The 12,931-nt window shown below is 37.6% G+C and overlaps 2 protein-coding genes across 2 annotated transcripts; one reads left to right on the plus strand and one right to left on the minus strand.

Moving 5' to 3' along the window:
- Positions 1 to 470: 470 nt before the first annotated feature.
- Positions 471 to 881, minus strand: LOC140233178 (histone H3, embryonic). The gene has a single exon (XM_072313296.1). It carries the CDS (start codon positions 879 to 881, stop codon positions 471 to 473), a length of 411 nt encoding a protein of 136 aa, XP_072169397.1.
- Positions 882 to 1,656: 775 nt separating this feature from the next.
- Positions 1,657 to 1,968, plus strand: LOC140233461 (histone H4). The gene has a single exon (XM_072313580.1). The coding sequence runs from the start codon at positions 1,657 to 1,659 to the stop codon at positions 1,966 to 1,968; it is 312 nt and encodes a 103-aa protein (XP_072169681.1).
- The last annotated feature ends 10,963 nt before the right edge of the window (positions 1,969 to 12,931 follow it).

A 12,931-nucleotide genomic window follows, 5' to 3' on the forward strand; every position in this document is an offset into this window, starting at 1 on the left:
CATGTCGAAGGCTTTTTGCAAAGCGACAAAATGGCGCCAACGTATTCACCTTTATCAATACAGCGGACGGCGCCTTTTTTTTTTCCGCAAAACGATTAAAAAGAAAACCGAGCGGACGTGCCAGTCGTCCGCGACGATGACCGTAGCAAGTGCAACGAGTGATCGGGACGGAACCCTGATTGGTTTCGGCTAAGCAAGGAGTGCAATTTTGAATAATCGAGTATATATGCCTACGTACATGTACATACTCTTTCCATAACTTTTAGATGCAAGGGACAATAAAGAAATAGGTCTATAATTATTACAATCCGACTCATCTTCTCAAGTAATAAGAGAGCTCTCCGCCCTCTCTCTCTCTCTCTCACATACTCGAGATAATACACAATATAACAGAGTATTCTCAGAATTCTTTTTTGATAGATTTGGGGCTCTGAAAAGAGCCTTTAGGGTTTGGATTGGAGCCAAACAATTTAAGCACGCTCGCCACGGATGCGGCGGGCAAGCTGGATGTCCTTTGGCATGATGGTCACACGCTTGGCGTGGATGGCGCACAGGTTGGTGTCCTCGAAAAGACCGACCAGGTAGGCCTCGCTGGCCTCCTGCAGAGCCATGACGGCGGAGCTCTGGAAGCGGAGCTCGGTCTTGAAGTCCTGAGCGATCTCACGGACCAGACGCTGGAAGGGCAGCTTGCGGATGAGAAGCTCAGTGCTCTTCTGGTAGCGACGGATCTCACGGAGAGCGACGGTTCCAGGCCTGTAACGATGGGGCTTCTTCACACCGCCAGTGGCTGGTGCGGACTTGCGAGCTGCCTTGGTGGCAAGCTGCTTGCGAGGAGCCTTTCCTCCAGTGGACTTGCGAGCGGTCTGCTTGGTACGTGCCATTTCGACTGTTGTATGTAATTCAACTGATAAATTCGAAACGCCCGCTCGCCCGTATTTATACCGATACGGTATACGCGCCGATTGGCTCTCCGTAGGTCGGTAATTGATTGGCTGGCTTCGACTATGTTAATATCCTTAAATGTTTATGCATAAGCATTCGCAATCCGACAGTTACGAGCAGTGCCACATTTTTCATTCATTTCTATTCGTCTGATGAATTTTAAACATTAACATTAAGTGCATGCAAAACATATAAATTCAAAATATTGTATGTATAATATAACTTGTGAAAAAACAAGCTGGTTAGCAAAGCAATAGCACCGAACTGTGAGCTCCACGTTTACGCACCGCCGTTGTGGTAATGAATATGCATAATCCTGACTGCCCAGCGGACACTCGACACGGTCCCCAATTTTATTTGTACACTTGTTGTGACAGATTTTAGCGAAAAGTAGATGATTGTTTATGCTTATGACGTACATGTGGTTGTGTTAAGTTCGTATCAATTTGCCAAAAATTCACGTCATTGCAAGTATTTCTTGCAACATTCAGGGATCTCCGAAAAGCGGCGTAATCGACGAGCTATTGCATTATTCATGATGGGTAAACTGGCGGCAAATTCGACACTTCCCGCGACGTACGCGTCCTCTATTGACGATCGTACGAACAGTTACGAACAAAAGTGGCTCTCCCTTCAGGTCCGTATAAATTCTATTTATACTGCGATGCTTCCGTTTGAAAGCATCAGTTCGAACAATTTGAACAAGCAGTCATCATGTCTGGTCGTGGCAAAGGAGGAAAGGGTCTCGGAAAGGGAGGCGCCAAGCGTCACCGCAAGGTTTTGCGTGATAACATCCAGGGAATCACCAAGCCCGCTATCCGCCGTCTGGCTCGCCGTGGTGGTGTCAAGCGCATCAGCGGTCTCATCTACGAAGAGACCCGTGGAGTCCTCAAGGTCTTCCTCGAGAACGTCATCCGTGATGCCGTCACCTACTGCGAGCACGCCAAGCGCAAGACCGTCACCGCTATGGACGTCGTCTACGCTCTGAAGCGCCAGGGACGTACTCTGTACGGATTTGGCGGTTAAACAGCCAACTGTCTGGAAACAGACACCCCATATTCACCGGCTCTTTTTAGAGCCACCATATATTCAAGAAAGAATCTGAAGGAGATAATGACTCTCATTTTTTTTTTTTTCATTTACAATTTTTAACATTTAATCAGAACTTGGTGGACATCTAGGCTATACAAATGTACGTATAACATAACATTAAAAGATTTTGCCAAGTATAGGGACTGAATTTCTCGCCAAAATGGACATGTACAACGAAGGACACGATTGGAGGTTGTGTTTGCTTTGTGTGTGTGTGTGTGAGAGAGAGAGACGGGGGTGTTGATTCAGAAATCACAAAATTGTGAGCATAAACGCTGTAACTAAACGAAAACAGTCAAAACAACAAAACAAAAATCATTTGTGATGTCACATAGCAATTGTGACATAAATACAATGTAAATTTAATTCTGACGTCGCGCGTTGCTTCGTACGGTCACTTTGTGAAATAAGTAATTGTGACATCACAAAGTAACTTTGAAATCGCACGCTGCTTCCTCCGAAAGATTACCGTAGTTCGTGATCAGTGTAATCACGAAATAAAACGAAGCAATATTGTGACATCACAAAGCAATTCTGACATCGCTCGCTGTCATGCTTCTTGAAATTAAGTAACAATCAATTTCTAACAAAGTATATTGTGACATCACAAAGCACTTTTGAAATCGGGCGCTGCTTCGTACGGTCACTGTGGGATCCCTCGGCAACATCGCATCCACCACACGGCTTCTCACCTCATTCCCCCCTCCTTTTGTTTAAGCCTGGTTTAAGATTGTTATTCAAGATGTAAAATAAAACAAATATACTCAGTATCTTTATTTTGTACTCCGCCTAATTTCGAGTTTCAAGTTGGGTCTCGGTGCCTCGAAAATAGTACTATTCTGGAGGCACCGTGGCCCATGATTTTAATCAGAAACTCTCAAGGTAATGTGTATTTGTATATACACTGTACATGTAATTAATTCTTGGTATAAAATTAGAAAGTCTTCTAGATTCTAGTCTTCTTCACTTCTTCATGCGGTACCTCGACAACCACGCCATCACAAGGCGCAGGCTGTTCACCGCCTACGTTGAGAGGAGTGGCGTGAGCGCTGAGCTCTCTGTAAAACTGTCAGAGGTTGATGGGAGTGAGCGGTCTAGCGCCATCTACTGAGGTGATAAGTTCTCGTAATAGGGCCTACTCCAAGGTTTGCAGATTCTTGCTAGGTTCAATGGTTGGCTTGGAAGACAGGAACATTGTCACGTACATCATGATTTCAAAGAAATACAAGCAAACGTAGTGACTTATGTCATTCATTCTTCTCTGTTCGCTTTCAAAGCAACAAATTTAATGAATGAAAATAGAACGACTTTAAAGGAGAGATGACGTATTGATATTATAATAATATGCATGTATCATGGCGTTTGATCATAATATTACTGTACTGATGGTCTGCAGTGACAGAAAAATTGAAGCAAAACAAAATTACTTAAATGCACACAAGAATAAAAAAAAGTCAAAACACACGCACTTGCACACAAACACACACACACACACACACACACACACACACACACACACACACACACACACACACACACACACACACACACACACACATAAGCAAACACATAATACATGCACGTATGTCACAGACAAACTCTTACTCATATACCGGAGAGGTAAATGCTGGCAAACAGAAAGCTTGCCCAAAAAATGTACTACAACAAATGCATGCCTCGTGACAGGACTATTTCAGGCATTGAAATACAATTTACATGTATATTTGGTGGAAACAGAGAAAGAGTTGTAGGCTTTTCTCTAGATATACACTGTACCTAGTTCTCTAGTTAGATATACCGTGGTATTTAATGTACACGAAGAGCAACAACAACAAACACAAACACAAAACAATATATATATATATATATATATATATATATATATATATATATATATATATATATATATATATATATATATATATATATATATATATATATTGTACGTTAGTAATGGCGTATAATAATATGGCGGCAAGTTAGCTATGTTTCATCCCAAAGGCGGAGACGTATCTGCTCTCGAGAGTTGGGTAAATTAAGAAAACTGAGGGGAATGCTGACCTAAACTGAAGTTTTGATCTTGTTAACTATTACTCAACAGTGGCCAACATTTATTCTAATGACAATTTCATATAACTGGGCCATTGACATAGCCTTTTAACAAGGCGTTGTGATTATCGATCTGTGAGTAGTCTCTTTGAAGATAGTTCAGAATATGAATCTCAGCCACGAGACCTTTTCGAAATATAAACTGAGATGATAAAAATGTCATTGACATAAAATGTGTGCCTTCAATCGTAGTACAAATGGGCTGTGCCTGTTTTCATTGAGAATGATCGATTTTATCACACAAAACTCACAGTTGAGCCAAGATTCAAAGTCTTTAAAACATGAGGAACGTAAATTTTAATTTCGTGTCTTTTTCATTTCTTCTTCTTCTCCTGCTCCTTCTTCTTCCTGCTACTCCTCCTCCTCCTCCTCCTCCTCCTCCTCCTCCTCCTCCTCCTCCTCCTCCTCCTCGTCCCCTCCCTCTCCTCCTGTATAGCCTACGTCACATCGTGATCATTTGTGAGTATTCGGTGAATTGTCGGGTCATATATCGTGATGGGTCCGCTTATCTGCGTTGGGCATGACGAGACGCGTCCATATTTTGTGAAAAGAGAGTAAAAATGAACTTTAGAGAAATAGTTATTTAGTCATTGAATCTGAGTAAAATTATCCACAATATTTATCCAGACACAGTCAATTCTGCGAAGCGGCAAGAAACAATCCTTAACAGTTTTTTTTTTCAGATACCTATGGATGAGGAATTATTTAGCATCAGTCGGCAAGGGAATCCGATTAAACAAAAAACCTGATATTGATCCACTTATTTGAAGAGACTGAAAGTGGATGCAAAATTGGTCATTGTAGTGAGAATTACTGTTCACTCTCATACTGGGCTGGGAAAAGGAAAACCAGCACTCTTTAAAGGTCCTGTTTACCCTTGGGAGCAGTGATTTAAAGAATGTTCCAGATATGGCACTCATAGATGCATATGTGTAGGTCAGTTGTATCACAAAACAGTCTGCCATATTTTTTTTTTTTTTGCAATAAAACCTAAAGTATAAGGAGATATCACCATTTTTTCTCATTAAGCCATAACTGTAGACGGTTTAGTCTGAAAACATTTTTATTATAGCTACTATTCACATTTTGTATATTTACCAATACTTAACATCGATTATACTAGTTCAAAATTTTACATTAGTTGTTTCTATACCTAACTCACATTTTAGAATTATTTTGAAGCACTAATGCTGGGTTTCTGTTTCATCTGCAAATGGTAAATTATGCCTTTAAAAGAAGAAATGTAAAATTTCCCTGATTGTTCACAGTGGTACGTGAGCTTGGTTTTAAAACAAACTACACGTTTTCTAATGGAAGGTGGAACTCAAAGTCGTGTGCACGCGTCTCTACATCATACAAAGAGCCATGGTTTTGTAACCAGACATTACAAGAAATAATGGCAAATCAACGCTTTGTCGACCTTCTTGTCGAATAAAGATATCTACAAAGCCGCATTTCGACACTCCGCAAATTATGATATCTTTATTTAAACGGGAAGTGATCAGCGTAATTGTTGCTCCTTTGTTTGGTCGATACCATGTGATGTTCCTCGTTGCGTAACCTTGTCTACATTTTTATCTCCCCCTTATCATGACATTCCAGAAACAGGTCATGGTATTGTATTATCTGGTCAGCTTGAGCAATGATCACCACCCCTATTGCGAGTATGTTTAGGTGTCCAATGAGTTCTACCCTATGTGAACCCACATTTCACAAAGTAAAGTTTACCATTAACAGAGTAGAGTTTCAAAGAACATGCAAAAGAGAATGTTTCACTATGAATTCGGACAAAATAAAGCTATAAGGAAATGTCAAGTTTGATGTGTATGGTTCTTTTTTTTTTTTTTGGGGGGGGGGAAGGGTTGTTATTGTTATTTTTTTTGTTTCATTTTTTATTTTTATTTCTATTTTTTTTTAGGGGAGCGCAGGGATACTAGAGTCACAATAATAAAGTGCATTTAAATTCGACGAGTTTATGATGAATCGGAACGTTATCATAGACTCAAATTCTCCCACAGCTGTTCATGTCATGGAAGTATAAGACTTTTTTGCTGGTTGATATAGCTTAACAACTATGACAATGTCAGCTGTGAGCATTTGCGAAATCTCGAATTGGCTTAATGTTCAAATTGCCATACGACGGAACAAGAGTCAAATAATTATTTTGTTAGAGGTGAAATAAATAGACTTGACCAGAGATATCATGTAAAGAGCCCGGGCCATTGCTGACGGTTATCTGCAACAGAGGGTATACGTGGTTACAGTTAAAGTTGAATCTCATCTTTAAGAATAATGTTGTATACCTTGTGGAGTGTTAGTAACACAGAACATTTACATACCGAATTTTGAATACCGAAACCTATGAGAGGAGATTGCATGACGCGTTTTCCCAAATTCTCCCATATATAACGATAATTGCGATGTAGACTTTACATTGATGAGTTTGTATCAACTTATTCGGGTTTTTTTTTTCATATTTTCAAATTGCTAAATTAACGCTATAATCTTCATTAAGCGAGTGTATTTCTTTTTCTAGTTTTTGTCTTATTTTTGTTTTGTTTGTCGAAACGAGATCCGTCAATTTGTCATTCGCGGAGCGTCAGAGTGAGTTATGTTTACTTTAGTCCGCTTGTCGTTAAACTTTCTTTTCAAACACTCCAAAGTACTGTTAAGTTTTTATAATTATTATTTTGCTTTCTTTTACTTGCTATAGTGGTTCTGAGATGGTTTCCAGAGGTATTAGGCATCCACAGTAATCAATCTACCCTGAGCTTTAACTTATGTATATAGAAGGGAAAACCCGCTGCATTGATTCTCTTTTTTTTCTCTCTCTCTCTCTCTTTCTTTTTGTCGAGCTCCCCCTCCTTTCTACATACCGGTAGTCTTGTAGGCCTATGGAATTGACATTGGATCGATTTTCTGGCAATCAACATACCAGCTCTGGATTTCCTCGAAAATATCGCCAAAGGGCACCATTTTTTTTTGTTCTCCCTAGATCAATATTTGTGTTTTTTGCCCGATCTGTGGTGGGACACTGCAGTGGATTATCTGCGCCGCAAACAGAATGCACGGACATGGACCACAATATTTAGCTTCAGAACAAATGAACCGAAAAAAAAGCGCCGACTTACAAAGAAGACAATGATTATACGGCGGGACCATTGACATGCAGGTGAGGACAAATATGACACGGGCTTGAATAGCAGTTCAATGAGATGCGCTGATTCCATTTGAATTTGTCGCTGAGTGAAGTCTGCTTCCATATGCTGTTCTTTGTTTGGTGCCATATAGTTACTGATGGGTAATGGTTACTAAACGCAGTGATTCAACAATGGTCATCCAACAGAAAAATAACACCATATCCACGTTTATGATATTTCTTATTGTCGTTGCTGTTGTTGTTGCTACCAATTCCCACTCCATAATCGTGATAATGATGATGATGATGATGATGATAATAATAATAATAATAACAATGATAATAGTAACAACAACAACAATAATAATAGTAGTAGTAGTAATAATAATAATAATAATAATAATGATAATTATAATGATAATGCTACTACTACTTCTACTACTACTACTACTACTACTACTACTACTACTACTACTACTACTACTGCTACTACTATACTACTACTACTACTACTAATAATAATAATACTCCATGAGGCCAAATGATTGGTTTTGCGGGCAGTAACGAAGTCCACGTTATGTGAAATGCACGCTGTAACTGAAGTTTGGGTAAATCCGGGCTGCCTCCCCATCACTACCCCACACCCACACGCACAATATGGTTATGATATTTATGCATTAATGATGATACAAAAAAAAAACCTTGATCCCACCCCCCCCCCCGCTGTAAGTGTCATGATAAAACGTCGCTGTCTCTGAATCTCCCAATGTGTGTATTTATGATAAATATCAATATGATATTATGACGAGAGAGAGAGAGCAAGAAAGAAGTGGTTATTGAGACGAGGAAATGACATCAACCTTTGAGTTGACAAGTGATGCTCCCTTTATAGAAAACACACTAGTCCTATATAGGGTATTATTCTTTCCATGAAACACAAAGTAATTCTATCGTGCCATGGAGACTCGAGGCCACAACCACTGAAAGAGAGAGATGGAGAGATGAAGAGACAGACAGACAAATAAAGAGGTAAATGCTTATAGAAAATAAAGCAGGAAGAGATAAGGGGAGAGGAGAAGCAGGTGTAGTGTAAACTTTGTCGTGTGGTTTTACCAAAGTTGTAAAAAATCGGTATACCTGTTTAAATATCTACTTTATGACGCATCTCTCTTTGTTCGTGGCGTCTGGACAAAAGACTACCCAATGACACGCAAACTGACATGACATTCTATTTCGATGCTTCAGTGTCTGTCCATCAAAGTGCTGTTTTCGGGATTTATACTGACCTTTGAACCATGCAAATCTGCTTTAGAAACAACAAGCTTACACGATCAAATAACATTTCATGACGGATGCTTCACATTGATGAATAATGATCTCAATTCAAAGAGTTTCATATTCAAATGTGAATTAAGTGCATGTCACGATAATGTTGATATTTTGTTTAAAGTTGTTGGTCCTGCTTTTGTCTGCGTCAAAAAAAATCCTTTAAAGTTGCCCGCCTTTCAACCTATCTGAGCTGATACAATATAAAGTCTAGATGTTACATAGCGCGAATAGGTGATAAAAACACACCATTGTGTGTCACTGTTTGCCTAATTGGTGCTAAAAAAGACAGACATGGGCCCTCCATAATCTTACCACGCTGTTATCACCGCTCGTAAAGTATTCGTGAAGAGCATAGTTAGTATAGTATCCCCCTGGAGCTGAATCAGAATAAAGAAATATACGAACACAAAGAACGAAATGGACATGCATCCTTTGTGAAGGGTTCACACAAAATACTTTTGTTGTCGTAGATTCTTTCCCAATCAAAATTCAAAGATAACTAATGCATACAAGTTTACAGTATGCCTATAAATCTATCTATATATATATATATATATATATATATATATATATATATATATATATATATATATATATATATATTATTGTTTATATGGTTGCCTGTCTTCACATGTGTGTGGAGACTTGCAAGTGTGTATGTGCATACATATTTGTATCTATATGTACATGTGTGTGCGCAGATGTTAAGTTATACATGTTTGTACGTGTTTATATGTATGCTTGTTTGTGATTGTATGTATGTATAATATGTAAGATTGACGCATATATGCACTCCTTTTAGTGTTGTTATTTTCTGCTATCTCTGCCTCTATCATTGTCGTTATTATTTTCACTGTTGTCTTGATCATCATTATTATTATTTTTTTTTGTATATAATATCCATGTTATGTATTTGTCCGATTTGTCCTCAGTCTTGATAAAGGGCAGGGCCCGAAAGCTCGAGAAGTAAAATCAAATTGTGAGGATTCAAAAGCTACGTCTACCGCCTCTTCTTTATTCTCACCTACACACTACTAAGATGCGACAGCCAAGGGGTTTAGCAACTGAAAACACACCTTTCACACATTACACACACACACACACACACACACACACACACACACACATATATATATATATATATATTTTTTTTTTTTTTCAGAAAAAAATTTCTATTTTTACAGTATTACCCCATGTCAGTATAACTGGGGCCTTCGAAGACAAAGTATTTCCCATAAAAAAAAAATCTTTATTTGCATTTGTATGATTAACATTACTTTATAAGGACTCTGATCTCGACGGGAACAAGCTAGGAAATAAGTCGTGTATACTGTTATTGTGGAGATCAATATTACGTCCGAGGAAGTTTACATCACATGGGTATGTTATTAGACAATTGATTTCCGTCTGTCTGTGTCAAATATAGGACAGGGTGATATCGTTGTCATGACAATCGGTCTTGGCATTGAAAATAAACACTGGTAAGCACGGTGAGGATAACAACCTCTTTGAAAATGGCAGTCTATATAATATATAATATATAATATATAATATATAATGTATAATGTATAATATATAATATATAATATATAATGTATAATATATAATGTATAATGTATAATATATAATATAAAATATGTAATATGTAATATATAATATATATAGATTGTCTTGTCTCCTCTCATACGCTTGAACACTCACTTTAAGTATGTTTTTGCAATACTTTTTTTTATGTGACAAAGGCAAGCATACTTCGTTTCAAGATTAACATTTAAAGTAATATAATTGTCATTAAATACATAGCATTTCTATCACTATTTTTAAAGAGTAAGCGCTTTTCAGTCACGATTCTCTTATAAATGAATAAATGAATTATGATTGAATATAAAAAAAATATGGATGCATGGATTATACAACTATGAATAAATGAATGGATTAATGGATGAATTAGAATGAATTAATCAATGAATACTTGAAACAAAAAAAAAAACGAAATAAAGAGTGAGTGAAAGATTGAATGAATGGGTGCTATAGATAATTAGGCCTACTATGGATGAATGTTTACTCGTTATGAGGCCTACGGGATGACTCAGTAAATAAATGGATACTAGTAAGTGAATGAATGAATGAGTGAATGAACGACTAAGCGAATGGAACTAGAAATATCTATCATGCTTTGTCATTCGTTATATGTTAATATACTCGCAAGCTGACTTGAAACTATCAGCTCCAGACAAATTACTTTGGATTTAGTAAAAGGGAAACTTTTAGACTTGGTGATAGCTCCTTGTCTTTTCACCAGGGTGTCCAACGGACCGTGTCGTGTACAGTAGAGTAAGTAGGGTCCAATAATCACACTATCCATGAAGCGTTGACAGAGACTGAATGAGGACATTGCAAACATCAACGACAGAGAGTTCACACTTTATTGACCATCCGTTCTGCTAACATTCACAATAACAAAAATGAACAACGATGATGATGATGATGATGATAATAATAATAATAATAATAAAAATAAAAACAACAACAACAACAATAATAATAATAATAATAATAATAATAATAATAATAATAATAAAAACAACAACAACAATAATAATAATAATAATAATAATAATAATAATAATAAAAACAACAACAACAATAATAATAATAATAATGATAATAAAAATAATAATATAATGATAATAATAATAATATAATAATAATGATAACAGATGATGATAACAATGATAAGAACATGACTTCAATCAAACATAATAGTCCGCACAGAATGCCTGTTGTGAAATCACAATATTGTGTTTTTTTTAGAGTGTGTGTGTGTGTGTGTGTGTGTGTGTGTGCTTTTTGGGTTGTTGTTGCTGGAGAGAAGGAACTGCTGACGCATAAGTCACTGACACGGACTGGTAAAAAGGACCAGACTGATGTTTATTGTCCGAGTCCTAATCGTTTGGCGGTCGGTTAACACGCATAATCCTATTTCCACCTGCACATATCACATTACGGCACTGCTGCCCCCGCACTTTTGCGTTACGCCGTGCGGAATTACATCTTTGCGTGCCAACTAAGAAAAACCGCGAGAAAGCCAAAGCTTTAAATTTGCCCACATTTTGACGGTTCACGTTTTCCGTATTATGAAAAATGAGATGGTCTATAGTCAAATTTGTATAATTCGAAGCATTTCCAGTGTCGTGATTGACGAAGTGCAGACACACACGTTTTCCGTTTTATTAAGACTTTCTTATAACTTACTGTATATAGAATTGAAGTGTTCTCTCTTCAAAAATATTATTAATAATATATGCAGTGGTAACTTTATGGGGTAAGATTTCAAGAGGCAGAATTTCCTTTTAGTATCATTTCCAATATTTTTAGAATTTTTGGATTCTTCAAAATAGCAATATAGTCATATAAAACAACGACGTCCCAGCGAGCGCTTCCCATAACCTGAAAGAAAAAAAAAATGAGTTTCCTTTCTGTATTTCGTTTTTTCTCTTTATACAACAACACGTTTTACTAATGAATACGAACTAAGCAAAACAAGGGGTGAAAGATACAAATTGATACAGGAATCTTAAATTTTGTAAAAACACTGTTCCTATTACTATAACATAACATAGGATAAACCAACATTGAATACTATTGTTCTACAAAGGAAAAAGCCATGAGGAACTGACACCGTGAATGTCTATCTAGTCACCCTAATCAGCGAAAGTGACGTTTAATGAAAATTAAGGTCATGCAGGCGGCATCAGTAACATAGGGATGAAGCTTGATGTGTCGATACAGTTATAAGCCAGACGATAGTCCCAGATCCACAGTGTGTGGTTGACCTTGAAATGAACAGAGCGTAGAGGTAAGAGTCTACATGAAAATATTTTGTGATACAATCATATCCGGCAGAAGACAAGTGGCGTATTCAAAGCCAGACTTCTACTTTCCTATTCAGAATTGAAGCTGAAGAATAATGCAAATTATGCTGTTTTACAGTGTGTATTACTTTATTAGGATTACTCTTACGCTCCCTGTTACGTTCCACGTCTGCAAATCATAAAAATGTCTATATTATAGTTGCGAGGGAGAAACACATCAGAGCACAACACAGATGAGAATGCTAGCGTGAGGATGCATACGAGAAAGCCGGGATAGCTGTACAGTCGTGACCACAATATATCTTTTCCCCAAAATGTTGCATATAAGTTGACTCGTTTTGGCGGTCGTTGGTCATGATATATCGAGGAAAGAGCCGCGGGTCATTGATTTCAGAGTGCCGTCGGGTTGAATCCACCACCATCAATCTCTGTCGGTCGTCTTTAT

This window comes from Diadema setosum, chromosome 9 (genome assembly GCF_964275005.1).
Source record: "Diadema setosum chromosome 9, eeDiaSeto1, whole genome shotgun sequence".
NCBI lineage: Eukaryota > Metazoa > Echinodermata > Echinoidea > Diadematoida > Diadematidae > Diadema > Diadema setosum.

What these genes read in the sequence shown, in the direction of transcription:
- LOC140233178 (XM_072313296.1), bottom strand. Translation starts at nt 881, where the DNA reads ATGGCACGTACCAAGCAGACCGCTCGCAAGTCCACTGGAGGAAAGGCT.
- LOC140233461 (XM_072313580.1), top strand. Translation starts at nt 1,657, where the DNA reads ATGTCTGGTCGTGGCAAAGGAGGAAAGGGTCTCGGAAAGGGAGGCGCC.